The sequence below is a fragment of the Prionailurus bengalensis genome, chromosome D3 (assembly GCF_016509475.1).
Source record: "Prionailurus bengalensis isolate Pbe53 chromosome D3, Fcat_Pben_1.1_paternal_pri, whole genome shotgun sequence".
NCBI classification, from domain to species: domain Eukaryota; kingdom Metazoa; phylum Chordata; class Mammalia; order Carnivora; family Felidae; genus Prionailurus; species Prionailurus bengalensis.
The window spans coordinates 19,630,479-19,658,129 of NC_057356.1; the positions used below are offsets into that span (position 1 = coordinate 19,630,479).

Consider the following 27,651-nt stretch of genomic DNA (forward strand, 5'->3'; position numbering starts at 1 on the left):
ATCAATTATTGATGAGGCCCCTACAGCTAGGGAGTCCCAGGGGGGTATCCTGGCTGTCATTTCCAGCTTTCACAGAGACAAGATGAGCTTGTTCCTGAAAGCATGGCCTGTGAGATGATCTAGGCTGTGGCTCGGAGGCCCAGAGCACCCTCAGGCCAGGGGGTGCCACCCACCTGTGGGGCACAAGGGAGCCCTGGGGCTGCTTTGTTTCCCAGACCACCCACCATGTGTTCCTGAACAGAGTAGGGAGTAAGCAGAGCGAAGGGCCTGTAGACAGCAGGCTGGGGTGCAGGCTCAGACAGGTGGCTGGCTGGTGGTCCTGAATGCTGGGGAGGCGTCTGGATGTGGGGGTGGAGGCCAGGAAGGATCTGGGCTGCCTGGAAAGAGGCGGAGGCGGTGTGACAGCCACATTTCCCGTCTGCCGATCAACTTCCCTCAGGGGAAGGCCCGACATATGGGAGGTGACATTGGGAGCCACAGCAGATGGCAGAGGAGCCCAGGAGCTGCTGGGAGGGGGTCTCATATCAGGGCAGCGCCTGAAGTCCTGGGCTTCTTGGGCAATGGTGTACCCAGGTCCCCTCCCCCCACCCCCCCAGTCTTCAGGAGCCCTTTCTCCCCTAGAAGAGGAGGGTCCTCCCTAAGCTGCATGCTGCTTCTTCTGAAAGCTCCCGCCACCCCATGCCTTCTCTTGGTCCCTGCCCTGGGCCTCCTTGGTCGCCGTGTCCCCCCTGCAGGCTCTGAACTCCTTGTGAACCTGGTCCTTTCCCAGGTACGTTAATTCTCATCCATGCGAATGTATGAACGTAAGTGACCCTCTGTCCATGTCTGTGTCCCAGTTACCTAGATCTTAGGTAACCTGAGCTCTCCCTGCTTAGGATGCCCTGGGTCTCTCTGGAGAGTGAGGTTCATTTGGGGGTGGCTCCCATCTCACCCCTCAGATGAAGTGAGAGTTGAATGGATCTTCAGTCTCCCCCCACCCACTCTAGTGGCCCAAAGCAGGGCTAGGGCAAGAGAGAGGCCAGCAGGTGCCCAGGACACAAGATTAGGGAGGTTGGGAGCAAGTGCCCCACTCTGAATCACTGGGGAGGCTTTGTCATGTCACATGGCTGCAGGGCTGGGGGAAGGCTGACCCAAACTGTGGAGACTCAGGGAGCAGGGGGTGACAGAGGAAGGGATTGGTTAGCTCATTTCCTGGCTCTGCTGGGGACCCTGAGGAGGGCTGGGTGCAGTTGAGGACATGCGAATAAACCCCTTTTAGGGGTCACAACCCTGGGCAACAGGGCACTGGGACCACCTGACTGGGGGACCCATGTAAGGGACACAGCATCCCAAAGCTGAGGCTGCTTGGCAGGGAAATGGGGCTGAGGGACAAGCGATTTCTGAACCACTTGTGTATGGTCCTGTTTCTGCCCCAGAAATTACAGCCAAGTCTTGAGGTGTTTGAAGAGAATGTCTTTGTCAGCTTGTCAAGTGATTCTGACAGAGGAGACTCTGAATCAACCAGTGGGAAACAACCAAGCACACAGTGGGCAGCATGGGGAACGTTTAATAAAGGGCCACTTACAGAGAGTGGGCACACACAACATACTGTGGTTGGTTCTAGCTCAGGAGCTAGCAACAGGACACTATTATTGTCGCGCCCCCCCCCCAACCCTGGGGCCTGAAGGGGTGAGGGGAGGGAGCCATTGGAGAGCGCCAGCCACTGTGACCAGGCTCCTCCGTCCTGTGACACTTTCTGTTGTGTGTCACAGCCCTGGTCCTAATGTGACCTGCCTGCCCCCCAAGATTGTGTCTAGGTGGACTAAGCTGGGGACCCACGCCACAGAAGGGCCAGCAAGTCCTCTTTGGGAATCCTGAGTGTGCGAAGCTACATCTATAAGATGGTCACTGAAGCACCTTCGGTAAAAGCTAAAACATGGACACAAACCAAATGTCTCCCTCAGGGGGCAGGGCACTTGGGACTCTCGTCCATCATGGGAAGGAAAACGGCAGCTGCTAAAGAACAAGTAGGTTCGGGGTGTGGAGAGGGCTCCTGCAGGTTGACAAGAATGCAGGCTGCCAGGCAGCATGTGTGGTGGAAGCTCATTCTGGTTAAACAAACAAGCCCACAACCATGGTTGTGCTGCCCAGGAATAGTCTGAGAGGATTCCCACAGCCATTAACAATGCTTACTTCCAGGGACAGGAGGGGGAGTTTCAGTCTATATACAAAGCTTTGTAGTGTCTTGTTTTGGCTTATCACAAGTGTGTACATAATTCCTTTGTGTGATTTATATAAAGAAGTATTTTATAGCTATAAAAAAAAGACAGCTAAAATGTGAAGGGAGAATGAACAGAAAAAAGATGCCAGGTTCTTCCCCAACCAGCATTTGGCAGTCACTATCAGCCGATGAACGCCACTGGGCACTTGCAGTGTGCCAGGCACTGTATGGGGTACTGTTCAGGGCACTAACCAGAACAGCTGTTTGCAAAATGCTCACCTGAGAAGCAGGTGGGAAGTGCCCAGATGTGCCCACCTGCTTGTGGCATGGGGTGGGCAGGGATGAGCAGGCACCCACCCAGGGCCACGGAGTGTGGAGTGGGTGGGGGTAGTCAATAGCTCCCACAGAAGAGTAAGATGAGGGTATAGAGAGAGCGGGCACTCCGGGAAGGAGCTGGGGAAGGGGTGCCTGGGTTGTTCCTTCTGGTTCTGGATGTGCAGGACGGGGTGGTGTAGGTGAGGAGCTTGCTAGACTCTGGAGGGCCTCTGATATCCTCGAAAGATACGTGGATGCCACCACAAAGGTCCTGAGAGGCACACACCCAGCATTTTCTTGTTTTCCAGGCCCTTCCTGTATAGGCCGGAGGGAGAGAGGGATGGCAGGGCAACCGTGGACACCAGCTCAGCAGTGTCTGGGTGACCATTGCTGGTAACAGCAGGGCAGTGCCATGCACATTGGATGTAGTAGGAATTTACCTCAGGGGCAGCTGGGAAGCCTTCTTCCCATAGCACAGCTAGGGAAACTCATTGTCCAGGTGGGCCGGAGGGGCACGAATAGCCTATTCTGCATATTCTCACCCACTGACCAATAGGACAGGATCCCAGGGATCAAAGGCGAGCCAAAGATGACCCCTTGGCCAAAAGGGGCCTGAGAGACCATCTTGTCCATCCTCCTCCAGAGGGGCAAGGCTGCTGAGGGATCCCATAAGTCTGTGGCAGAGGGACAGTGGACGATGAAGCCTGGGGCTCCGAGGCCCAGAACTTCAAGTCCTGTTGAGAACAGAAAAGTCCCAAGCAGGGATGACAGGTGGATTTTCCCTCATATGCTGACTTTGACAAGTCCTGCGTGCCTGGATCACTTAGATGAGAAGGATTCTGAGGCCAACCCAGGAAAGCTGGGAGAGTGCCTACATGGGCAGCTGATGTGTGCCGAGGGTAAGAGATAGTGGGGCACAAGTGTCTCATATCTGTAGTCCTGAGGCCTCTCAAGGCCAGGTGAATCTATAGGAGGGACTGGCCTTCCAGATGATCACCACAGTATACCCACAGCTGGGCAGTGAGAGGCTCCTGGGCAGCCAGAGCAGGTCTTTCCTGGCTCCTGACCTGCTAATGACAAGTGGCTGAGCTCTGGGACTCAGCATGGTGCGTGGGCAGACACGGATGGCTTCCTATCACCCCTCCACGGTCATGGAAGGCACTGTCCATGCATGTGCAGGGAGTAGAGGCTTCGGATGCAGGCCCCAGCTAACAGCAACCCAGGCTGGAGGATGTCTTGCTCTCCTGGGTCTCGGGTGGACTCTCCTCCATTCCTGTAAGGTTGGAAAAAGTCACATGGCCTCAACTAAGCACCTGTAGCTGACACTGGGCAGCCTCCCTCCCCTGCCGCTGGTACCCTCTGGTGACTCCACTGGTCCCAGCTGAGCTTGACCTCCTGGGCCTCTCAATCAAGGCCCTGATTACCTGGCACAGGCTGAGAGGCCTAGGATGTATTCTAGGTGGCGGAACAGCACGGGCAGAGACACAGACTAGAAGAGCCAAAGCCCGGACACATCCATGCAGCCAGGGATGCCCAGCCTGGCTCATGAGGAAGCTGCTGGAAGGGCAAGGAGAGCCAGGGAGGGAGTCTGAGCTGGCAGGCAGGGTCAGGGAGGCTGTGGGCCTGAGGTCCGAGTAATAGCAAAAAGGATAGCCCAGAGAGGACAGCACAGGGGGACGAGTTAAGGGAATGGGCTCTTGGGACAGGGGGATGGTGGACATAGATTTTAGGCTGCAAGCCTGCTCCCCAGTCCCCACCCTGCTGTCTGTACGCACGGATGAGGTCTCCGTCGCCGACCTGGAGCTGGGCACTGCTCCTCCTCTCCAAGTCCTGCAGAACCGACTGCTCGAATGCCAGGGCAGCTACGCGGCTGAAGAATGCCTTCACATTCTCCCCTGTGGGCCCAAGAGACAGCCCTGACCCTGTCACCTCTCCCCTCACCCACAGATGAATTTGTGAGCCAACAGGTGCGGGAGCCAGGGTGGCCCGCCTGTGGGGCTTCCTGAGGCGGCACAGTGCAAGGGATGGGGCGGGCTGGCCCGGCCTCCCACCTCAGGGGGTTCTGGGGCCCCCTGCCCTGGCAGCTCCCTCAAATCTGAGGCTTGGTTTCCCAGCATCTACTCTTCCAATTATTCGCCACTGAACATCTCCTGTGGGCCAGGCACTGGGATGTGTGGAGATCAGAGGGTGTCTGCTCTCTTGTCACTTTTGAGCACCTGTCCAGTGAGCAGTTGTAAAGATTAATGTTCTGTCAACTTCCACACGGAGCCTTTGTGCATCCTCCTCCAGGTGGAGGAGGCCACCCACCTGGGCACAGGGCTAGATTCCAACTCCTGACATGCACATGACCCTTGTGCAGCTAACAACCTATACAACTGCTCAGGGCAATCCTGCTTGGCCCATAGGAGAATTCTCAACGAATGTGCTATTACTCTAAGAGGGTGGGTTCTCATACGCACGGTGGATGTTGTCGGGAAGGGGCAGAGGGAACTGGGCATGGCCATTGCCACACTCATCTGTGTCAGGCTGGAAGTTGTGCTTCCACCCGTGGTGCCTATCCCACCATTACCTCACCAAGTCCCTGGCCAGATGTTTACCGCAGCCCCTCACCCAGGGCAAGGACTACAAGGCATAATGCCTGAGTCCCCAGAGCCGCTGGGGCCTTCTATGAGCCATGCAATAACTGCATGTTATTTCATTTCATCCCTGGCAACAACCTGTGTTTTTAAAGTGTGTCCTTTGCTTCTCTGCATTTTCTAACTTTTCCACCATGAATACACATGGCTTTTATAATTTAAGACAACATGTTTTTACAGTAAAAATAAGATGAGATAGAAAGCATCACCCATTTCTCAGATGAGGACACTGAGGCTGAGAGATGTTAGGCATCTTGCCAGGGCCGAAGTAAACAGTGGCTCATGGGTGAAGGTGGCACAGGGACCGAGGGCTCACTGTGGCTGGGGCCCAGTGTGGCTGGAGGACAGATGGGTGGGATGTGGATGAGGGCCAGGGGGCCATGAGCAATGTTGCAGTGTCTTTCACGATGACACCCGGGGAAGGGGTGGGAGCCCCCAGTTACTGGACCCTTCTATGTGCCAGGAGGTACCTCTTACCCGGCTACCTCAGGTGAGGGGTGGGCAGAATGGTACAGTGGTTACAGGTGAGGGCTATATTCCAATCCCAGCCCTGCTACTTCCTCCCTATGGCCCTGGACATGACTCACAGAGATAAAATGGATCTGACTCAAGGAGGGAGGGGGTTGCATTACAGAACACAAGCATAGGGCCAGGTGTCGCTATTCCTGTTGCCCATGGGGGAGGGCTCCTAGTCTGCCTTTAGGGATGGGAGACTCCTCTCAAGCAATGGAAGGCCCTGCATCATCACCAGCACAGCTGGCTGTGACTCAAGCATTCCATAGAGACACAGAAGGAAGCTCTGCATTGTGGCAACTCACCTGTCTTAGCTGACACCGACCAGTACTCCGCCCGCATCTCGCTGGCCAGGCGCACAGCCTCCACTTCTGCCTGCTCACATGCAGCCCCTGACTGGGAGAAGCAGCCCTCCTGACCCAGCTTTCCAGGCCCTCCCTGTGGGGAGGCACTTCCTACTGGGCCTCCTCCCTCCCCATGTCACCCTGGGATGGGCAGCCTCAGTGCACGGGTGGGGGTACACATCCCCAGGGGTGAGACCCCAGTGATCCCTCAGACAAGACAAAACAGGAACAGGGAACTCAGGTGCCCCTAACTTTCAGCTCCTGGCCTCCAAATCCCCATCTAGGCATGTCAGCACCACCCTCCATTCTCCAAGCTTAGGCTGAAAGTGGATGCATTTTCCCGGGTGCCATCCTAAGCCTCTAGCTCTGGCGTGCTCACCAGAAGGTCCTTCTTGGTTCCCACGAGGAACACGAAGCAGGATCCCGGCTCGTTCTCCCTTAGCGCATCCTCCAGCCACTGCCTGGAATGCACAGAAGGAAGACAGGCTGAGGAGGGCATCCGTCTCCCTAGAGACGTCTGAAGAAGACCAGGGAATGGAGGGTGCAGACCTGGGTCCACCCCAGAGCTGGGAGCATTGAGCCTCCAGTTGCAGGGAGGGCACCTAGACCCAGCTGGCTGAGTGGGGCGCTGGTCCTGCCACCAGCTGGACTGAAGGTGGGTGGGGATGCAAAAGCACTTGTCAGGGGAGGTGAAGACCCTGGCAGCGCCCTCACCCTGTGTCAGCTTGGGTGAGTGCTGTCCTTTCATCAACTTAAACAATCACCCCAGCCTCCCTCACGGGGTTTGGGAGAAGCTGGATATGAATGCCTCAAGCCCAAGTGAGGTGAAAGGACTTTGGTCAATTCCCAATTCCCAGGAGAAGCAGATGGCCTCCCAGAATTGGTCATGTTACCAGGTCTCCTGACTGATCTCTACCCAAGACAGCAAATACTATCCCTTCAGACAGGACTGGATATACGTCATTTGTAGGACCCAGGGCAAAGTGAAAATGTGAGGCCCCTCCTCCAGGAATTATTAAAGCTTTCAAGATGGTGACAGCAGAGCATTAAAGCAAATGCAGGCTCAGGGCGCCTGGTGGGGCTCAGTCAATTAAACGTCCGACTTCAGCTCAGGTCATGCTTTCATGGTTCGTGAGTTCGAGCCCGCATCAGGCTCCCTGCTGTCAGTGCAGAGCCCCCTCCAGAAACTCTGTCTCCCTCTCTCTCTGCCCTTGCTCCATGCACACAAAATAAATAAGCATTAAAAAAAAAAAAAAAAGAAAAGCAAAGGCAGGACCTTGTGAGTGCTGGCCCCAGTATGACTGGGCTGCCCGTGTATCCTGAACTGGCCCTGCCTTCAGCAGATGGATGCAAATTTTAAAGGATAATTTGGCAAATTGGACAGTAAGTGGCCTGTGGGCAGTCAGTTCTGACAAGTGAGCCTGGTCATGTGCACCCACCAATGGGGGCCCAGCTCGTGGGTGTTCCCAAACCCAAGAGGACCACAGGGGCCACAGAGTCCCAGACTTGCCTGGTGTGCTCCAGAGTCTGCACATCAGTGAGGTCAAAGGCTGTGATGATCACTGTACACACAGGGAGAAGCCAAGAGCAGGTCAGCAACAGGTGAGGCCAACATGGTGTGACCAGGAAGGGCTCCCCTCATGCAGCTCCCTGCTCCCCAGGAGAAACCCAGAGAGGAGCCTGGCTCCCACACAACTGCCAGAGTGGTCCCCCAGGCAGTCGGCTCTGGTCCCCACTATGGGGGCTGGGGAAGAGACACTTCCTAGCGGCCCCTTGGGACCTACCTACCCACCACCCTTTCCAACCCATATCCAGAGGTCCAGCCCCAGGGGTTATCCAGGGAGGCAAGATGAGCTCATAGGCTCCTGTGTTCAAAATTCTCTTCTGCCACTTACAGCTGAGGGAGCTCAGATGAGGGTTTTAACAGCTGAGAGCCTCAGTTTCCCCATCTGTGAAGCAGTGAGAATGATATCTCAGGCTATCAGGGTTGCCATGAGGATTAAACAAGAACAGCTATTTTACAAGCTCTTGATCTAGGGCCTGATGCAGGGATTTTGACCAATGGCAGCTATGGCTATGAGGATAATTAGCAACAACCAGCTTTAGGAAAACAATTTCTGAGGAGCAAGGTAGACAGAAAATTGGGAGATGCAGCCGCTGCCCCCTAGGTGCCTCTCCTCAATGGCTCCGCCTGGACCTGTTTTGTCCAGGGTGTCCAGGAGCCCGTTGGGAGTCCTGAGGGAAGCCCCATGTGGAGGACATTCCAGAGTGGCCCTGGGGAAGTGAGCGGGGCTGGGCAGAACCTTCCTCTGCACCTTGGCTGAAGGTTGTAGGAGGCTGCCTGAGGCAGAAAAGAATGGAAATGAAGGAGGATACTGAGGACCTTGATGGTGGTGGGCCAGGGTGCAGTTCCCAGAGGTGTCCCGGTGCCTCACACCTCATCCTCAGGGTGTGTCATGCCCCTGAGAAGACGTGCCAGTGCAGGAACTCCAACCCACAGCCAAAGTGCTCATGGTTTGTTTCCTGTTTCTGCTTTTCTCAAATCGCAAATGGAAACTTATAATTTCTTTACACCAGTACTGAGTAGACATAATTGTGCCTCAAAACTTGAGCCTGGTTCTGGAGCCTGTGAGCGGTTCTCATGTCTCCCATTGAAACCCCTTCTTCCTGGGAAGCTGGGGTTGGAGTGGGGAGCTTATGCTGCTGCCTGGGAGGCCTGCCCAGTGCCCGGGCCACCCCCACTGCCCCCCATCCGCAGGTGCAGTCCTCCTGTGGCCCTGCCACTCCTCCCCTCCAGCCTAGCCTCCCTGCACCTCCTCCAGGAGTCGACTATGCTCTTTTCTTTTTAGGGGGTTTCTAGACATGCATCTCCCTCTCTGAGCATCCTTCTGAGCTGAAACTGGCTGAGACTCACAGGGAGCAGCCACCAGCACAGGGTCCCTGAAGGATGTGACTGCGGAGGCCAACCACAGGCCGGGCTGGCTGGAAGGCAGTTTCTTCATCCCAGAGGACTGGCCAGGAATTTTCTCAGTGGTTCTCGGAGGACAGATTTGGTGTCTGCGTGGAGGACCTGGACTTCTTGTTATAAGCCCAGTGGGAGCCTCCTGCTGTACGTGGTTGAGGGCCCCACCATTGCCATCACCCATATGCTCACCCTGGGCACCCCGGTAGTAGGCAGATGCAATGCACTTGAACTTCTCCTGCCCTGCTGTGTCCCAGCTGTGTGGTGGCAGAGACAGAAAGGGAAACAGAGAGGTGGCAGATTAAGCAATTGCAGTGGTCTGAGCCAGCAGATTAAGCAATTGTGGGTGGGCAGGCCTGAGGGCCCATCCCAGCTACCAGCCAGTAGTCCCCGCCCACCAATTACTCATGATCTCTTCCTAAGGTGCCCCATGGGGGAGCTTCCTGGCTGGATTCACCATGCCAATGGAGGAGGGGGCATGGCCCAAGTAGTTCTACTGCCTGGATAAATGGAGTTGTAGCTTAGTCCCTTTGGACGATGCCATTAAAAAAGAGTATGTTCCCTGATATGCTTGCTCTGAAGATGTGGAAATCCACCTGCAGGGGAGGCCCTGTGAATGGGAATGGGGCTCCAGGCTAGGCTGCCAGCTATGGATCTGCCCTTGCTCATGTGTGGCTGGGCCATGGCTTCAACATTCTGTACTGCAGCAGAGGGTATGCTCAGGTTTCTGGGTTGGGGGGGGTGGGAGTATATAACAGGGACATGGTTTGCATCTCCTGGGTGACTCTGAGCTCTGGCTCTCTGGAGGGGCACAGCCCTGACTTTATGGAAAAGAATGCAACAATCGATTAATGATGTCTGCCATGAGCACACTACAGGAGAGGGGGACACCCATGCTGAGATCTACTTGCTCTGGTTTAGAACCAGGCAGGTAATCAATATGCAGGCCTAAACCTGAAAATCCATTCCCTTTTAAAAATAATAGATTGGGGTGCCTGGGTGGCTCAGTCGGTTGAGCATCCGACTTCGGCTCGGGTCATGATCTCACAGTTCATGGGTTCAAGCCCTGCACTAGGCTCTGTGCTGACAGCTCAGAGCCTGAAGCCTGCTTCGGATTCTGTGTGTGTGTGTCCCTGTCTGCCCCTCTCCTGCTCATGCTCTGTCTCACTCTGTCTCTCAAAAATAAATAAATGTTAAAAAAAAAATAAATAGGGGCGCCTGGGTGGCGCAGTCGGTTAAGCGTCCGACTTCAGCCAGGTCACGATCTCGCGGTCTGTGAGTTCGAGCCCCGCGTCGGGCTCTGGGCTGATGGCTCAGAGCCTGAAGCCTGTTTCTGATTCTGTGTCTCCCTCTCTCTCTGCCCCTCCCCCGTTCATGCTCTGTCTCTCTCTGTCCCAAAAATAAATAAACGTTGAAAAAAAAAATTAAAAAAAAATAATAAAAAAAAATAAATAGATCAGAATTTAACTCTTCAGCAAATGGAAAAGTAGACAAGCCATGAATATGACCTCAAAAGTCTGAAATGTTTTCATGTGATTCAGCATGACGCAGAACATTTTGACTCTATTCTTTCATTAATTCATTCATATTGTCTTTCATTTCTGAAGATGACTCTGGATGGGAAGCTGGAGGGTGGCCTGGAGGTGGGGCCAGATGGATAGCTAGCAGTGGCTTCAATGTAGGACAATAAGAAGCCAAGCCAGGACAGTATCTGTTCTAGTTAGATGTGGCCAGTGGCCACAACGGGGAGCCCAGCACAGGCCATTCTCTGCACGGCTCCACCTAGGCTGCCCCATCAGCTCTGTGCTCCTCAGCTCTCCTGGCTCCAGAGCCCCTTGATCCCACAGCCCTGCATTTTCACAGCCTCTTCTGCTCTGGTCTGGCCCTGTACTCTCCCTTGTGCAAGATTCAGCAGTGCCACCTGTATCACTAGGACTGCACTGGGGCTGTCCTCAGGGAAGCAGACATTATCATGACAGAGTTAGGAGCTGAGGTCTATGAGAGGGTGACCTCCATCTTGATGACCATAGATTCCCTGGCTAAGCCCAAGCAGGACATAGAGGATGGAGAAATGAAACCAGAGGAGCAGGGGTGAACCCCAGGGAGAGAGAAAAGAGAAGGGGACCAGGACAGAGGCAGTAGGCAAGAGGAGGTATAGGAGCAGCTGGGCAGAGAGCATAGAATGTGCCATGCAGGGCAGCCTGGAAGGGGGGAGGAAGCCACACATGAGAGGGTAGGGCTGGTGACACAGAGAGGCCTGCAGTATCCTCCAGGTGCCAGAGGAGAAGGAAGGTAAGGTCCAGAGCTCTAGTGGGAAAGTGTGAGGCTGGGGAAAAGACTCTGGGCTGTTCTGAGGGAAACTGGAGGGAGAGGCTGAAGCCAGTGGGTCACTGAGAGGCAGAGACATGGGGTCTGGCAGGGAAGCAGACAGACAGAAGGAGATGGAGCAGAGCGAGGGCAGAGGGTGGGGGTGGGGGTGGTACATCAGGCCTGAGGAAGGCACATGGACTAGGTGCCTTTTGGCTCCATTTTCCAGATGAGAACAGATGCTCACAGGCCTGAGATGACTGGGATCACCAGGGGCCAGGCAGACCTGGACCCGGAGCCAGAACCTGAGGGGTGGGCATTAAGAGAGAATGAGGGTGAGTAGGCTCATTGGTCTGTGAGGCCTTTCCCAGGTCTGATGACCAATGTGAGACACCCATGGGGACTGAGGGAGTATACAGGGCCTCGGGGAACTGGAGAAGTCCAGTTTCACATAACTGTTCCTGTTTGTCCAGACAGGTCCTCACTGGGCACCACAGGACACAGTCAACAAGGAGCTTACCAAGGTTTTCCCCAAGGGTCTCCTCCGCAGAGCCCACCCATGAGCCACACAGGAAATGCTGTGACATGATGGCAACTTACATTTGGAGGCTATAGGGAATCCCAGCAATCTCAAAGCGCTCGATTTCAAAGTCTACCCCGATGGTGGCCTTGTAGTCACGGTCAAAAACATTCTTGCAAAACCTGCGGGAGTTGAGGGAGTCATCAGAGAGGCTGTGTGTGGAAGCTTTGCTCACAACAGCCAAAGTCTGCAGGCAACGAAAAATTCACCCTGTAGGGAATATAAGGAAATGATGGTCCACAGGGATAGACCCTAGATGGATGGAGCTGTCAACAAGAGCTTTGTGGGGGTGGAGCAGCAGCCTGGAAGGCAAACACTGCAGGTCAGGGCCAATGAGGTATGAGCCCGTGGTCCCAGGGTATGGTGTCATGAATGCCAGGCTCCTGGGATGCTGCGCCCTCCTCCTCCTGACCTGCCACTCCCTGGTTCCCTGTACCCCCTCTGGAGACATGGTTCCCATGAGCCAAGCAGTTTTGACTACGACAAAGTTATATGGGCCTCCCAGGCAAAAGTGTGACAACCGGTGCTGGGAGGTGTGGCGGCAGGCATACCTGTGGATGAGGCTGGTCTTGCCCACGTAGAGATCGCCAACGACAACCACCTTGGAGAGTCTGAGCCTGTGAGGGATATGGGTGTGTTGCTCTCAAGCTTGGCCACAGAGCATCTTCATACATATGGGCCCTTCCTTCCCTGAGCTCCCCACTCATGAACCACTCCTCAATCCTTGACAGGGGACAGGCCACCTTCTGAGACACTCTGGGATGTCTAGCCCCATCCCTGGTATTCAAAGGGGAGGGCAGGAGGGCCTGCATTTGTTCTGGGGACTCTGCCGTTTCTGGGGCCATACCCTTGTGCCACTAGGCGAGGCTCTGTCATGAGGATAAGAATTGGGCATGATGAGAGGTTGAGTCTTGGGCTGACGGGGTGGAGGGAGGAGTCCTAGGTGGTGTGATTTACAAGCTGGGGGTGCAGTAAGGAACCGGGAGCCACTGATGCAGACATAACACCCATGTGCAGGGAATAAAGGCATGGGGGAAGAGAGCCCCTGCATGCTCATACCCACCCCTGGGGCTGCATGGGCTCTTGCTCTTTGCAAGCAGGTGCTCCCTGACCAGGACACCATGGCCACCAACTGCCTTGGAGGTATCTGCAAGGTCCAGGCAGGCCCCAAGAGGTGAGGAGTGGACAGGAGTCAGACCAGGACACGGCACCAGGCTGTGGCTTGAGGCCAACCGGCTCTGAAGTTCTTGGGCTCCCCAGGGACCCTGCTCACTGAGAATAGCCACAGCATCACCCTGTGCATGTCCTGCACTCCCTGCGGCAGCATGCCTGGGACTCCTGGTGATACTTTAAGTTTCTGCAGCTCGAGCCACAGGAGCTCAATGGGCAAACATCTGACCAGGCACTCCCTCTGCCGGCAGACTGCGAGAAGGCACTTGTGTCACCTGGTGACCCGGTGCAGCTCCCCTGGTCATGTCTGAGAGTGCAGTGGCTGTGTCTTCTCTGCTCCCAGCTGGCTTCTAGTTCTGGAGCAGGCCGGCCCTGACTCCACTTCCCAGATGAAGGAGTAAAGGTACTGCTGAGGTACTGTGGGGGTACCCACCGTGCCTCAGTTTCTGCACGTCCCAGAGCTGTTGTTAAGGGTCAGAGAGGTCATCTGCGTGAAGCACCTTATAAGGTACCAGTACGTCCTAACTGGTGGCCAATGCTCTCAGCCCATGACCATGGCTGCTTTGGCTATTCTGACCTGAGTGAAGCCTCACCTTGTGCCACCTTGGGAACCTCAGTGCTGGGTGTCCGCTGCCACCTCACTACACCGTGCGACACCTGTGAGCTCAGCGGACTGCCTGAGCAGACTGTGAGCTCCTCAGGAGGAGAGGCAGAAGCAGGCCCTGGTCCTTGTGTGTCAAGAAGAGTAACTGCTAACTCCCTGTGCTGGCAGAGCTGGCTGCTGCCAAGGCAGGAACGAGGCGGTGCCAGGCGCTACAGGAATGAGGTGGTACCAGGTGCTGCCGAGGAGGGAACAGGACAGACACGGCCCATGCCCTCACAGGCTAGGTCTCGTGACCTAGGCTAGGAATCCAGATAGACAAACTTGGAATTCTGTGAGCTAAGTCCTTGGGACCCAGAAGCACACAGGCGGGGCACCCCACCCAGCCCAGGCTGGGGAGCAGGGGTGATGGGGGACTCCCCTGACACTAGACTGTGAGCTGAAAGAGTAGGAAAGAAATTCCAGACAGAGCAAGCAGACATACACGGAGAGAGACCTCAGGCTGAAAAGTCATGGCGCAACTTACTGAGAAAAGGCAAAGCTGTTCTCTATGGCAGAGGTGGGTCAAGCAAAGCCAGATCAAAATCCCCATCAGCTCCAGGCCTGTACTGGGCTGCACAGGTGTCATCTCTGTGTTTCATTTGTTCGTTCATACATTTATCCATGTATTCATTCCTTCTTGCCACCTCCTCACACATCCTGCACCCCCTGGCATGTGGGGTCACTCACCCGACGGTCCCCGTGTTCCTGCTCTGGCAGGTGCTGTTGACCTGCCCGTGAAAGTGCTCCTTGAGCTGCAGGCAGGCGTCAGGGGTGTACCACTGGAGAAAGACAGACAAACAGGTGGGCACTGTACCCTGTGAAGCCACGGCTCCATCACCAAGCAGGGCAGCGAGGCGGTGACTTGTTTCCCAGCATTCTCTCCTGCCCCAGCCTCAAAGCTCCAGCTTCATTAGCTTTCTCTGATCCCTCTGTCACATCTGTCTTCTATCCCATCAGTGGCCCTGAGGCTCCAGGGTCTTGTGAGTCCTGAGGAGCAACAGCAGAGGCCAGGCCAGACCAAAGGACCCGGGTGGTGACTTGGAGAGCTGGGTCTAGCCTGGGGCAGTTGTGCCTTTGCTGTGGGCATTTGGCAGATCTCTGTCCTCTCAGGGCCCCTCAGGGTGAGATGAGGGGTGGGCTGTGAGGGCCCTTTTAGCCTCCAAGGTCCTTCCATACTTTCTACAGATCTTGGGTGCCATTTTTCTTTAAAAATATGCATATGTGCACATGGGAAGTGTCCTGGAGGGCTCTTTTTATCTTCCACATTTCTTGGAAGGCAAAACTGGGCTATGGTTTAAGAGTACGATCTCTCTTAAACAGGAAGAGGAGGACCTGTGTCCACTCTTAGCTGCTGTGTGATCCCAGACAGCTGTCTAATGTCTCTGAACTTTAATTTCCCCATCTGTTAAGACCTCAGAAGCCTGGAGGCATAGAATGAAATAATGTTGTAGCCATCAGGGCAGACCCAGCCTGGCACATATTAAGCGCTCAGCAAATGTTCACAGCTATCAAGAGGTCATGACACATGTTGAGTGCACTTTTGTTTTATAATTGGAAAAGACGATATTAAACAAGCTGAAGGTGACTGTTATGTTTTACTCTCAGATTGGCGGAGGCTAAGGATGGAGCGTGGTAAGGACACGGGGAGAAGGGCATCGTTGGAAGCTGTTGGTGTTCTCTGCCATGATATGGCAGTAGTCCCCTGGGCCGCCCTCTGTGTCCTTCAGAGGGGCACTGCTTGGACCCACAGCTCCCCTATGGCAAGAGTTCCACCTCCTCCCTTAGCCCTAGTATTTCTTCTGCATTCCCAGGCACTGAGATGGGCTCTTCCCTGGCCCATGTGCCCCCACAGCTCCATGTGGGACAGAGGAAGCAGGGACAGTGGAAGGAGCTTTACAAAAGGGTAAGTCACAACATCTCAGTAGGCCCATTTCCTCATCTGTAAAGTGGGAATACTCATAACAGCAGCTCTTCATATGGTTGTTGAAGGATCAAAGGGGTAATGCAGGTGAACAGCTTAGCCCTGTGGCCCACATTCATGTGGAACAGTGTCAGCTACTTTAGGAGAAAGCTGGCTGCTTTTTCTTGTCGACTTCCATGTCGCCTTCAAAACAGGGGCCAGCCTGGCCAAAGTGGTCATTAGAGGAATCCCACCATTTTGGATGCACTGAAGAAATGTAATAAGGAAGACTGGGCAGGAAGCGTGGGCTGATTTTGGATACAGGGAAACTGAGGCACAGAGTAACAGGAGTTACTGACCATGAATTTCTCAGGTGTGAAATGGTGTGGCCCTGGGATACAAGATGAAATGCCACAGATGGGAGTGGGGAGAATATTACCCTCTGTGAAAACACGATGGATGCCCCAGGGTAGGGGAAGGTTGGAGCTCTGGAGTCAGACCCACATCAAGTCCTGGCTCTGCCACACCCAGCTGTGTGATGCCAGGCAGCTCTCCCTACCTCTCTGAACCTTGTTGGTCTTCTCTGTAAATGGGGTCCTCTGTCCCTGAACTGTTTTGTGCCCATCACACTTCCCTTCCTTTTGCCTCATGAAACATCTGTGTCCATCATCCCTGGTTACCACTGTCAAGCTTTCTAGGGAAGCAATTGCCTGGGCTTCTGTTGAGATGGAAAATTCTGGGGGAATTGTCCACAGATCTGAGGCACCACAGCTTTCTCTGTGGGTGTGTAGAGGAAGAAAAGGTGAGAAGATATGGTTGCAGACCCAAATTACCCAAAGTCCTACAGCCATCTCCTTCTTCCTTCCCAGTCTGGGCACAGAAGTCAAGAAAAGAGGTCACTCTACAGGGAGGATTTTTCCCTCCATGCCTGTCCCAAGTCACATGGAGGCAACCACTGACAGCAGCATCTCATGTGTCCTTCCAGAGGTATTTTTGGCATGTACAAACACATACATTTGTTTTCTCCCCTCTCCTTTTTTCCACCCATGGAAGTACACTACACACTGTTCCCTTCCTTGCATTTTACTTAATTGACTTTAGCCATTACTGCACATCAGCTCCTGAAGGGAAGGAAGCCTCATTCTTCCTCACGTCTGTTAGGAAGTAGCATTTTGCTGTTGAAGCAGCCCCCTCTGGAGGACATTTACATTGTGTCTGACCTGTTTTACAAATTGCTTCAATGCCTGGCCTTGAATGGCTGGATCAGAAGGCAGGGGCAGCACAAAGGTGGGAAATACTGTCTCACTGCCCCCTATAGGGGTTGTACTGATTTGCATCCCCTGATGCAATTAATACTGGATTTTAATACACATGGCAGAGAGCTGTGGGTTTTCAGCAGGAACCAAGCCGAATGGTAAAGAGGGACACCCCCGGATTTGGTTTCAGGAAACTAGAATACTATTTTGATAACAGTAGTAATAATGAGAAAGGCAGAAATACCCACAACGTGGGTAAGGGAGCTCCCATTTACCAAGAGCCAGGCACCCAGTGTGAGAGGAGTTATCCTTATGTATCAGCAGCTGAGAGGTTGAGTGATGTGCCTACAGTCACACAGTCAAATGACAGAGTCAGGATTCACACCCAGGACTGTCTGACAGCAAAGTCTGTGCCTTTAACCTCCATGCCACCCTGTCTCCTGGTGTCACCCTTAACTTGCTGGTCCACTTTGGGAGAGTCAACACCAAATCTCCCTGCTTCTCTAAACTCTGGTAAGTTCCCAGGGTCTGTTAGTGAGGGACTGACCTCCTAGGCTCCTGAGCTTTGTTTCCAGTGATGAATGCAGGTGGGGAAATGTGGATTTGGACATGAAACACACATAAAGGGCTGGCCTAATGACTCTCTACCTTAGGGAAGCTGGTGATGATGCGGTCCCGGCTCACAGGTGGCCCCAAAGGCGTCAGGGAGGACCTCATCCTTCCAGAATGTCCTGTGGACCCAACCAGGGGAGAGTTAGGGAGCTGTGCAAAACCCTGGGGACTCAGCCTCAAGTTTATGTTTAACTTCTCAGCCGCTTTAAACATTGATCCTGGCCTTCTCAGTCAGGGATACTGGCCAGAGGTCATCTCTTTCCATCTGCAGACAGTATGGTTGGGGTGGGGGTGGAGGGGACCAGGCTTTCCTAATCCTGCCTGGGAGTCAGGAAGACCTGGGTCTCCTTCTGCCAGGTATCCAACCAGGAGAGGAGAGGCTGCTCTCTGAACTTATCACTGGGGTGCGAGTGAGGCATTGCACAAACGCTGAGCTGTGCATCATAGCCCAGGTGGAGGAAGTGGAATTGGGGTGGGGAGGGGTGGTCCCTTGCTCCTAGTCTCTAAGGGATTAAGGTTTGGGTCGGGGGGGGGGGGTGTGCTTAGGTTTCAGCCCACAGGCGTTTCCCTGTACCCCCTCACCATGCCCAGCACCTGGCCCCTCAGGCCTATTCAACAGTCCTGCATCTTCTGTCTTCCCCCTTTCCCCACGAGGGTGGCCTTGGCCGAGGCCTTAACCAGGCCTATCGTCCTCCCGGATCTGATCTGACTCTCCTTCAGGACCAACACGGGCCTGGCCCGAGGTGGGCGCTCAGGGAATGAGGCCCCGGGGGCTGCAGGCCTCGGCTTTAAGGTTACCTCGGTGAGAGGTGGGCGGAGACGCGGAGCCCTCCCAAATAGGGCCTCCGGGACAAGCCCATACGGGGGCGAACGAGGTTGGGGCAAGGGTATGGCGGACTCACCGACGGAGGTTGCGAAGGCTCCAGAAGCTTGGTGACCTGGTCAGGCTGGGCCCCGGGCAGCGATCACCATGGCAACGAGCACCACGCGAGGCCCGCCGGTTTCTGACGAATCCAGGGCGTCGGGGACGGGGTCTGGGCGGGGCTCACAGCGGAAAGAGTCCCACACGCAGATAGCGCAGTCGGTCACCGTAGCAACCGCAGCCTCTTGGGGAACGGCGGAACCCTCCAGGACACCGCACAGGCGCCCGCGATCACCTTGGTAACAAGGGCCGGAACTGGCAGGCAGGCTGTGGGAGGGCGGCAGGGCGGGTTCAGGGGCGGGGCCGAGGCCCTAGGGGTGGGGCTGAGCGTGGAGAGACTCGCGCACCCGCCTCCGTGGGATAGGTGGTGGCTCAAAGGAACGGATAGAGATTATGTGAAGTATTTAAATATTTATTTTCAGAATATTAAATATGATTTTTTATGGTTATCTAATTTTTTTGTTTTTCTTTATATATTGGTATGAAGGGATCTCCAAGATCCCTTGACTTCTTGTTCTCACAACCCATATCTGACATCGGTACATCCAGTAGGTTCTACCCTGAAAATTTGTCCAGTATCCTCTTAACTCTCTTCCACTTCCACTAGTATTGCCCATGTCCCAGCAATCAACTTCTCTCCCTGCAGCTGGTCGCCTTGCCTTCACCCTTGCCTCTGACCTATTCCCAGTTCAGCAACCCCAGGGATCCTCCTGTTAAAACAGATCAGATCATGGCAATCTTCCAATGCCTCCTCATCTCTTCAGAGTAATAAAGTCTTTACAATGGTCCAAGAGGCTTCATGTAATTTGCTCTGGCCTTATTTCCTCTCTTTTCTTCTTCTTCTTCTTCTTCTTTAATTTATTTTATTTTAGGCACACCTGGGTGGCTCAGTCAGTTAAGCCACCAACTTCAGTTCAGGTCATGATCTCATGGTTCATGAATTGGAGCCCCATGTGGGGCTCTGTGCTGACAGCTCAGAGCCTGGAGCCTACTTGGGATTCTGTGCCTCCCTCTCTCTATGCCCCTCACCTGCTCATACTTTGTCTCTCTCTGTCTCTCAAAAATGAATAGATATTAAAATTTTTTTTAATAAAATAATTTTTTATTAATTTTTTTTTAATTTTAGAGAGAGAGAGAGCACATCGGGGAGAGAGGCAGAGGGAGAGAGAGAGAGAATTTTAAGCAGGTGCCACTCGGAGCCCAATGTGAGGCTTGATCCCATGACCCTGGGATCATGACCTGGGCTGAAATCAAGAGTCAGATGCTCAACCAACTGAGTCACCCAGGAGACCCTCCTCTCTTATCTTCTACTGTTTACTCCCCAACCCCCCATCCCACACAGGCTCCACTGGCCTTGTTGCTGTTCCTGCAGTGCACCAGGCACTGGGGTATTTGCACACTGGCTGTTCCCTAGGTCTGGAATGCTCTTTCCCCAGATATTCACATTGCTCCCCTTCTTCAGCTTCTTCAAGGTTGCTCAGATAACACCTCTAGATGAGGCCTCCCCAAAGCAGCCTATTTACAATGGCAGTATTCTCCCAACCCCTTAATTCTGCTCTGTTTCCCCCAAGCACTTACCATTTTCTAACATATTATATAATTTATTGTTTATGTTGATTGCCTATCTCCCTCCACTGGCAGCAGTGAGAGCAGGGGTGTTTATTTATTTCATCCATGTATTGCATTGGCTAAACAGTGTGCCTGGACAGAGCAGACATGAGTGTTAAGTGAGTAAATGAATATTAAATTAAAAAAAAAAAAGAAGGTGGAGAACACTGTTTGAATCATATTTACTTGTATAAGTTTAGCTGAGCTCTGGAAAGCTACCAGTGGTTGTTACAAGTGAAGACAACCAGTTGGCTGGGGGTTGAGAAAGGAGGGAGACATTTTACTTTCATACTTTCTAGATTTTCCTCTATGTGCATATATTGCCTATTCAATAAATAACTCAAATGAAAATAAACAATTTGGGACACAGAGAATAAATAAGATCCCCCATCTCTGGCCCTGAAAAGTCAGCCTTGATTATTTTGGTGTGCTTCCCTCCTTCAAGTCTTTCCCCCAGACACCTCCTCTCTGCAATCAGGGCATAAGAACTCTTGCTGTAGCATTGGCATTTAATTGGAGTCCAGCCCCCTGCAGTGGCCTACCATTTATTGACCTTAATCTGCATAGTTCTGAATCTAATGATGCCTGAATATCATATGGCTGGCTTCTGGAGCTCATTTTATAATTAATTTCTGTAATTAATGGCTGTTTATAAGCTGACCTGAGTCACTGAGCTCCTGTAAGCTAATTTCTGTTTGAAGAGTGAGGCATGTGGGCTAGATGGCCTCCAGAGGCACTTGTAAGACTGTGTAATCACAAAATGAGAGAGTAGTTAGCTTTGGAGAGGAGGATGGGGTATGTGATAGGGAAAGAGGATGCAGGCATTGATAATGTCTGGTGGTGAATTCATAGATCGTTGTTACATTTTTATGCCTCATAAATTAACATATATATAGCATAATGTTATGTGTATCTTTAAGAACATAACAAAAAAGAGATTGAAAAATGATAAAATACAAGGATAATTTAAAAAAAAAGCAAAAAAGACTCCAGGGGCGCCTGGGTGGCTCAGTCGGTTGAGTGTCCAACTTGGGCTCAGGTCATGATCTCATAGTTCGTGAGTTCGAGCCCCATGTGGGGCTCTGTGCTGACAGCTCAGAGCCTGGAGCCTACTTCAGATTCTGTGTGTGTGTGTGTCTCTCTCTCTCTCTGCCCCTCCCCTGCTCACACTCTGTCTCTCTCTCTCTCTCAAAAATAAATGAACATTAGCAAAAAAACTCTTAAAAAAAAAAGACTCTGTAACCAGATTCTGAGAGGCCTAGGGTACCCAGTTTTGAGAATCTACTTGATTTAGCTTCCTGATTTCACAGATAAGGAATCTTAAGCTCAAAAAATCAAAATAATTTGCCTAGTGAGTTAGAACTATAATTGGAACCCAGATTTTCTGAACTCCTAGCCCAGTGCTCTCTACACCACCTTCCTAAAAAAGCTAAGAGGCTCTGGCTTAGAGAGATCTTTTATGATTAGGTCCTTGGAAGGACAGCAGTAGGGGGCAGATCTCCACATCACCATATGGGATCCTTGGCCACAACAGATTAGGTCGTGGTTAGTTATCTTCATTTCAAAGCTAAATGTGCTGGAGGCTGATGCTTGGTGCCTTTGTTAAATTTCAGTGCTGAAGACTCAGGCTTAGTGGGTGGACTTATGTGAGTTGCTCTACCTCCTCCTATGCCTCAGTTTACCCAGCTATAAAATGGACCTGACCCTGTACTTCAAGGGTTTGTGGTGAGGATCACACAAGATGGTGAAGGTGCTTTGTAGATTATAAATCTTGATTCAAGCCCATTAACCATTCATTTATTCTACATTTACTGAAAGCCTTCTAGTATATTCCTGGCACTGGAAAGACAAGTAAACAGGATTGACATGGTCTCCACCCTCAGGGAAGTTGGAGTCTGCAGGAGGAAACAGAAATAAGTAGAGAATTAGAGGAGAAAGTTTGCCAATGGGATAATTAAGCTGTGGGAACATTTACTAATTTGGAATTGGGGAGAGGATAGGCTTCATCGAGGAAGTGTATACCAAGCTGTGTCCCGAAGGACAAAGAGGTGGTCAGTGTTACAAGTAGCTCAGGCTGCAGAAAATAGTTGACCATTTGGGAAATTAGAATCCAGCATGACTGAAGGAGGCCCATGACCCCGGGCCTTAAGTGGCAGGCTAGAAGTTTGGAATCTATCCTGAGACCAGTGGGGAGCCACAGGAGGGTTTTATGCAGGTGATGGCTGGGTCTGGCTTGCTTTCAAGAACAATTACTCCAGCCAGCAATGTGTTGCATCCACTTCAGGAGCCTATCTGTGTCATTACCAGGTAGTCGGCAAGTAGATAAGGAACATGGGCCAGGGCTAGACGGTCCCGGGATCAGGCCTGTGTGGTTTGAAGGAAGGTACTGAACCTCCCCGAAGTTTCTGTCTGTGAACTGGAGTTTGCTCTGAGGATTAAAGGCATGCAATGCTCAATTCAGAGCGTACAATCGCTTCCTTTCCCTTCGCCTCCTTTTTGTACCATGAACAAAACTGAGCTGCCTTTGCTCTTCACAGTAACCCTGTAAAGTATCTTTATCCCCATTTCACAGCTTGTCCCAGCCCAGGGCCGTTCGCGCCTGCGCGTTGGGCACTGAGGACGCCACGGGGGTAGCTTGGCAACCTGGTCGCCTGGCAACGGCGTGCGCTTCCGGGACCACGCGCTGAGGCAGGTGAGCCAGCGGCCGCCAAAGGGAACAGGGGTCCCCCAGACCCATCCAGTAGGGTTCACATTGGGCTCATGTCCTCTTATTCCAAGGTTCTCTCACCTGGCTGGACTCCCTAACCCATGCTCCTTAGAGGAGGGCAAGCCCCTGTCCCCAGCACCCATTGTTCCTTGCCGGGGGAGTCCAGAAATGGCCACGTTCCTTCCATCTATGCCCCTTCCCCTCTTTCCCTGTGGTTTGGTACCCAGAATCAGAGTCTGGCTCATCTCTTTTACGGGAGTTGACCATTCCTACTGGACTAATCGCAGTAACCACCACCACTATAATAGTAACCCCAGAGGACATATCCCGAGCCTGGTGTGCCAGGCCCACGAGTAGCAGTTCATATGACAACTCCAGTAGGGAGGGAGGGAGGTGCTATTATCACCTCTCTTCTGCAGTTGTAGAAAGACACAGACAGAAGTAACTTGTCAAGGGCCACCTATGGCCTAAGTCTGGAGTCTGTTCTTAACTACAGTTGAACCTTTGAACTACCTAGGGGTTAGGAGTGCCAACGCTACCCTTTCCTCACAGTCAAAAACCCATGTATAACTTCTGACTCCCTCCTTAACTACTAGTATGCCCACTGTTGACCAGAAGCCTTAGCAATAACATAAACAATCAATTAACATGTATGTTATGTTATATTTATTATATATTATATTCTTACAATAAAGGAAGCTGGAGGAAAGGAAATGTTATTAAGAAAAGTGTAAGGGGGGGTGCCTGGGTGGCTAATTCGGTTAAGCATCCGACTCTTGATTTCTGCTCAGGTCATGATCTCATAGTTCATGAGATTGAGCCTCATGTTGGGCTCTGCAGTGCAAAGCCTGCTTGGGATTCTCTCTCTCCCCCTCTCTCTCGCTCTCAAAGTAAATAAACATTTTTAAAAAAAGAAAAACATAGGGGCACCTGGATAGCTCAGTCGGATGCTTTACCAATCTCAGCTCCGGTCATAATCTCACGGTTGGTGAGTTCCTGACCCGTTTTGGGCTCCACACTGACAATGAGGAGCCTGCTTGGAATTCTCTCTCTCTTCCCGTCTCTCTGCCTCTCCCCAACTTGTGTGCGCAGGTGTGTGCTCACTCTCTTTCAAAATAAATGAACTAAAAAAGAAAAAAAGAAAGAAAGCATAAGGGAGGGAAAATACATTATTTATATAAAAAAGTATTTATGCAAAAGTGTATTATGTAAAAAAGTACTATATTATAAAAAATCCACGTGTAAGTGGACCCGTGAAGTTCAAACCTGTGTTGTTCAGGGTCAGCTGTACTAGCCACACTGCTTATAGTCGCTCAAATTATGTATGTGTGTAATAAAAATAAATCACACTTTAACCTTAATTCCTTTTTTGTGGATGTGTCAGGAGCATCTGGATATGGGTCCCTGATGGATGAATGAGGTAGACCTGGATTTGAACATTGGCTACTGGCCTTATCAGTTCTGTGACCTGAAGCAAACTCCCAACCTTAAGCCTCAACTACTTCCTTTGTAAAATTGGGATAACGCAAGTCCCCTCCTTCTGGAGTAGTTGAGTTAGATACTAGATATTGCTGGCAGAAGATAACTACTACACGTGGTGACCATATTAATGTTCGCTTTTTTGGTTTGTTTTGTGTCTTTGGTGCCTTTACAGGCCCCAGCCTATAAAGTACTGGTGGTTTCCTCTGTCATTATGGGTGGGAAAACCCTGGAGTTTGCAATGTGGGCTACTATTTACCTTTACTGTGACCTTGAGCAGATTCCTTCATTGTTCTCAGCCTCAGTTTGCTCATCTGTAAAATGGAAGCAAAAATATCCCCCTGGCTGCCCTTACAGTTTTGAGAATCAAATGAGAAGTAGCTTCTAAATCACAGTAGCAGTAACAACAACTTTTTGGATTCTCTTAATCAGTGGTTTCTGCAGAGCTTTGTTTTGGAAGCTAGAGAGTTGCCCTCTGCAGGCGTGGAAAGATGGCCCATGCTCGGATCTCCATGTACCTGCCCCCCGACATCAACCCCACCCAGGCTGCCATTGCCTATGGCTGTCGGGCCCTGCCCAAGCTGAACGAGGAGCTGCAGTCAGAGGACCTGCTGACGAGGCAGAAAGCCCTCATGGCTCTGTGCGACCTTATGCACGACCCTGAGCATGTCTACGTGGCCATTGACACAGGTGAGAGTGTCACAGCCCAGGTAACCACGACTAGGATGGACGGACAGTGGCTCAAGGTGGGAGGTGCTGCGGCGACCTGGCCCCTTTACCGCATCCCTCCTGGCTGGTCAGTCAGTCCTTGCCCAGACACCACTGGTGTCCCACCCAGAGCCACAAATCAGCCCTCTCTGGTGTGGCTCAACCAGGTGGCCACAAATCCACCAAACGGTTCTGTTTATGTATCTAATTCACAAAGCTGTCACAAAAGATAGGCACACACCTTATGAAAACCACACGTATATCTGGGAGCTCTATGTCCCTTGTGTCCCACTCTTTTAATTCTCAAAATAAGACTTGAGGTGACTTTCATGGCATGGTCACACCTTTCCCAGATCAGGCACATGATGGATGAACTGCTTCTTCTCCCTCCAGCCTTAGTGGAAGGGCTAGTTAATTCCAGCTTTGCCTGAGGTTCCTAGAACCAGGGGCCAGGACACTGGGTGGAGCTTCAGTAATAAGGGTTGCTATTTAATAAGCCTGACCCTGGGCCGGCATCACCCCAGTACAGAGCCTGTGTTATCTTAATCCTAATAGCACCTGCCTTGGGAGGGAAGATTAGAAAACTGACAGATAAAAATCAGAGACTCAGAGGAGGGGAATGAGGCTAGGGTTGCCAGATAAATAAATAAAGCAGGATTTTTATTTGTTCAACCTGGCATCTCTAGGTGTAACCTATTCACAGGTAGGACTACTTTGGGCCTGGAATGAGAATTTGACCCCTCAGTCTCTCTAAAGGCAAAGGCCATTTTCTTAATCCTGCAGTAGACTGTGAGAGGAGGCATTGGTGGGAAGCCTGCAGGGCTTTAGATAAAACGCCCCCCCCCCCCATGTGAGCCTTTGTAGCACACAGAGACCCCTTTGGTGAATCTGAAATATTTTGTAACTGACATGATTCCCTGAGGCCCGAAAGCAGCAGAGCCTCTGGTAGTCTCTTGCTGCCCAACGTTGGCTCACCTGTTGACTTCTAGGTTCATTGATTTCTGAGAATGGTAAATGTTCAAAGGTTTTTGTGCCTTGCAGGCTGCCTGGAGAGCCTGAAAGCTTTGCTGAAGGATAACAATGACATGGTGCGGATAAAGACCACTGAGGTGCTCTACATCATGGCGACCCATAATGTGGGCAGGTGGGCAGCTGTCTCTGGAAACCAATGTCATGCTTTGGAGCCACATCACTCCCCTTGGGTGGCATGCCCTTGGATGACCTTGAGCACTCTGAATTTTGGTTTATCAGTTTGTGTGTATCCGGGGGAGGGAGGGGGTGCTTTCCCATATCAGTTCAGTTCACCCTCTTGACCTGGGATCACTAGGTTTACCTGGTATTGAAAACAGAACCAAGGGGGTGGCTCAGTCAGTTAAGCATCTGACTCTTAATTTCGGCTCAGGTCATGATCTTGTGGTTGTGAGATTGAGCCCCACATCAGGCTCTCTGTGCTGGGTGTGAAGCCTGCTTAAGATTCTCTCTCCCTCTGCTGCTCTCCTGCTCGCTTGTGCGCTCTCTCAGAAAGAAAGAAAGAAAGAAAGAAAGAAAGAAAGAAAGAAAGAAAGAAAACAGACCTGAGAATCACAAGCAGCTCTCAAGCCCTGCCCAGGCACTGATGCCCAGTGTGCACATGTCCAAAAAGAAGGAATAGAAGGGCAGGGTGCTCAGTGTCTCCCGGCTTGTTTGATGTAAACAACAGATGGTCCTTTACAGAAGCTTGAAATCTTTTCAGCGGTGTCAGGGCATCTTACAAAACTCAAGGTTGCTCAGTCCTGCCTCTTCCCAAGCTCTCTGTGCCTCAGTGTCCTCATCTGCAACTGCTCATTGGGGCAAGGAGTCAAATGAGGTAGTGCACATAAATTTTTCAGTGCAGCAACATCTGCCTCACATTGGCCTAGGTGGCCACCCTGTGCTCCTCTCTTTAGGGACTGCTGCCTCCTTCTCCCTGCAGATAGTCTCTGTGAACTCACGTACCCACTTGCTCAGGGCCATCCCCAGATGATGGTGGCCTCAGTCTCTCAGTTTCCCTGACCTCTGGGTTCTAATTTCAGGTCCCCAGAAAGAGATGTGATTAGCACGATCCATGAGCAGCCCTGGCCTGACAGGTCACCAAGAACAAACGGGGTGCATATGGGGAAGTGGTACCACAGTGAGAGCCCCAATTCATATGCTTTGCACTGAGAAGAGTGGATAGATAAGGGGGACAGAGGAGTGTATGTAGGAGGCAGGAGCCCTGGTTATCTGGGGACCCCAACCTTTCCTGTCATGACCTTGGAGTCTCACTGTGCTTATCTGAGATAGATCCAGGGAAAGTGCTTTAACACTTAGAAGCAAGGGGGGTGAAGCACCTCTCATTCTTCCTGCTCCTTTGTTCTCTTTCTGGACTGCCATGGACATTGGGTAGTAACCCCCAAAAAGGGCTGACAGATGCTGTGAGGACAGGTGCTTGGAACCTGGGCAAGTACAAGGAAACTGTGAGCATAGCGAGGGTGCCTATAGGTTTGTTTAGTAGCAGTGGGAGATTGGGGAGGTTGTGTGGGATTCCTGGATATGGCCACATTAGTAGGGGTGGGGAAAGGGGACACACAGTGAAGAAACTGTCACTGATCAAGGACCTGCTATGGGCTGGCCCACATACTCCTTCAGTGTCCACTATCCCTCACACTGCCACCTCCAGGCATGGGGAGGAGAACTGAGTGACCAGGGTACAGGATTCTAACACACTGGCTCGCTCCACCACACCACAATGGACAGAGAACGCAAAGGGCCAAAGATAACCTAGGCCAGCT

At 52.1% G+C, this 27,651-nt stretch overlaps 2 protein-coding genes across 6 annotated transcripts in view; one reads left to right on the forward strand and one right to left on the reverse strand.

The window, feature by feature from the left end:
• Window positions 1-1,530: 1,530 nt before the first annotated feature.
• Window positions 1,531-18,605, reverse strand: RAB36 (RAB36, member RAS oncogene family). Of its 4 annotated transcripts, none has more exons than XM_043557904.1 (11): window positions 18,341-18,599; window positions 17,475-17,557; window positions 14,358-14,449; window positions 12,409-12,474; window positions 11,878-11,979; window positions 9,163-9,227; window positions 7,519-7,570; window positions 6,388-6,469; window positions 5,970-6,060; window positions 4,313-4,410; window positions 1,531-3,788 (listed from the first exon to the last, which is right to left on the reverse strand). In XM_043557904.1, exons 2-11 carry the CDS (start codon window positions 17,541-17,543, stop codon window positions 3,651-3,653), a joined length of 855 nt encoding a protein of 284 aa, XP_043413839.1. In that variant the 5' UTR covers window positions 17,544-17,557; window positions 18,341-18,599; the 3' UTR covers window positions 1,531-3,650. The 4 variants fall into 4 exon arrangements, with proteins under 4 accessions (XP_043413839.1, XP_043413840.1, XP_043413838.1 ...); XM_043557905.1 differs by having other exon boundaries at window positions 4,291-4,410; window positions 18,341-18,598; XM_043557907.1 differs by lacking the exon at window positions 1,531-3,788 and having other exon boundaries at window positions 3,799-4,410; window positions 18,341-18,375.
• A 3,651-nt stretch (window positions 18,606-22,256) lies between these two features.
• The window catches only part of RSPH14 (radial spoke head 14 homolog), an 80,656-nt gene continuing 75,261 nt past the window's right edge, over window positions 22,257-27,651 (forward strand). The window contains exons 1-3 of one of the 2 annotated variants that reach the window (XM_043557909.1): window positions 22,257-22,660; window positions 24,587-24,844; window positions 25,904-26,006. In XM_043557909.1, the coding sequence (XP_043413844.1) occupies window positions 24,646-24,844; window positions 25,904-26,006 (302 nt within the window). In that variant the 5' untranslated portion in view covers window positions 22,257-22,660; window positions 24,587-24,645. Of the gene's footprint in view, window positions 22,709-24,586; window positions 24,845-25,903; window positions 26,007-27,651 lie in introns of both variants that reach the window. The other variant, XM_043557910.1, reaches the window with a different exon arrangement.

Excerpts from the sequence above, each read along its gene's own strand:
- RAB36 (XM_043557907.1), bottom strand. The coding sequence starts at position 17,543 with ATGAGGTCCTCCCTGACGCCTTTGGGGCCACCTGTGAGCCGGGACCGC. Across the intron at positions 14,450-17,474 it reads TCATCACCAGCTTCCCTAAG|TGGTACACCCCTGACGCCTG; the intron begins GTAGAGAGTCAT and ends GTCTTTCTCCAG. Across the intron at positions 9,228-11,877 it reads ATTCCCTATAGCCTCCAAAT|CTGGGACACAGCAGGGCAGG; the intron begins GTAAGTTGCCAT and ends GCCACCACACAG.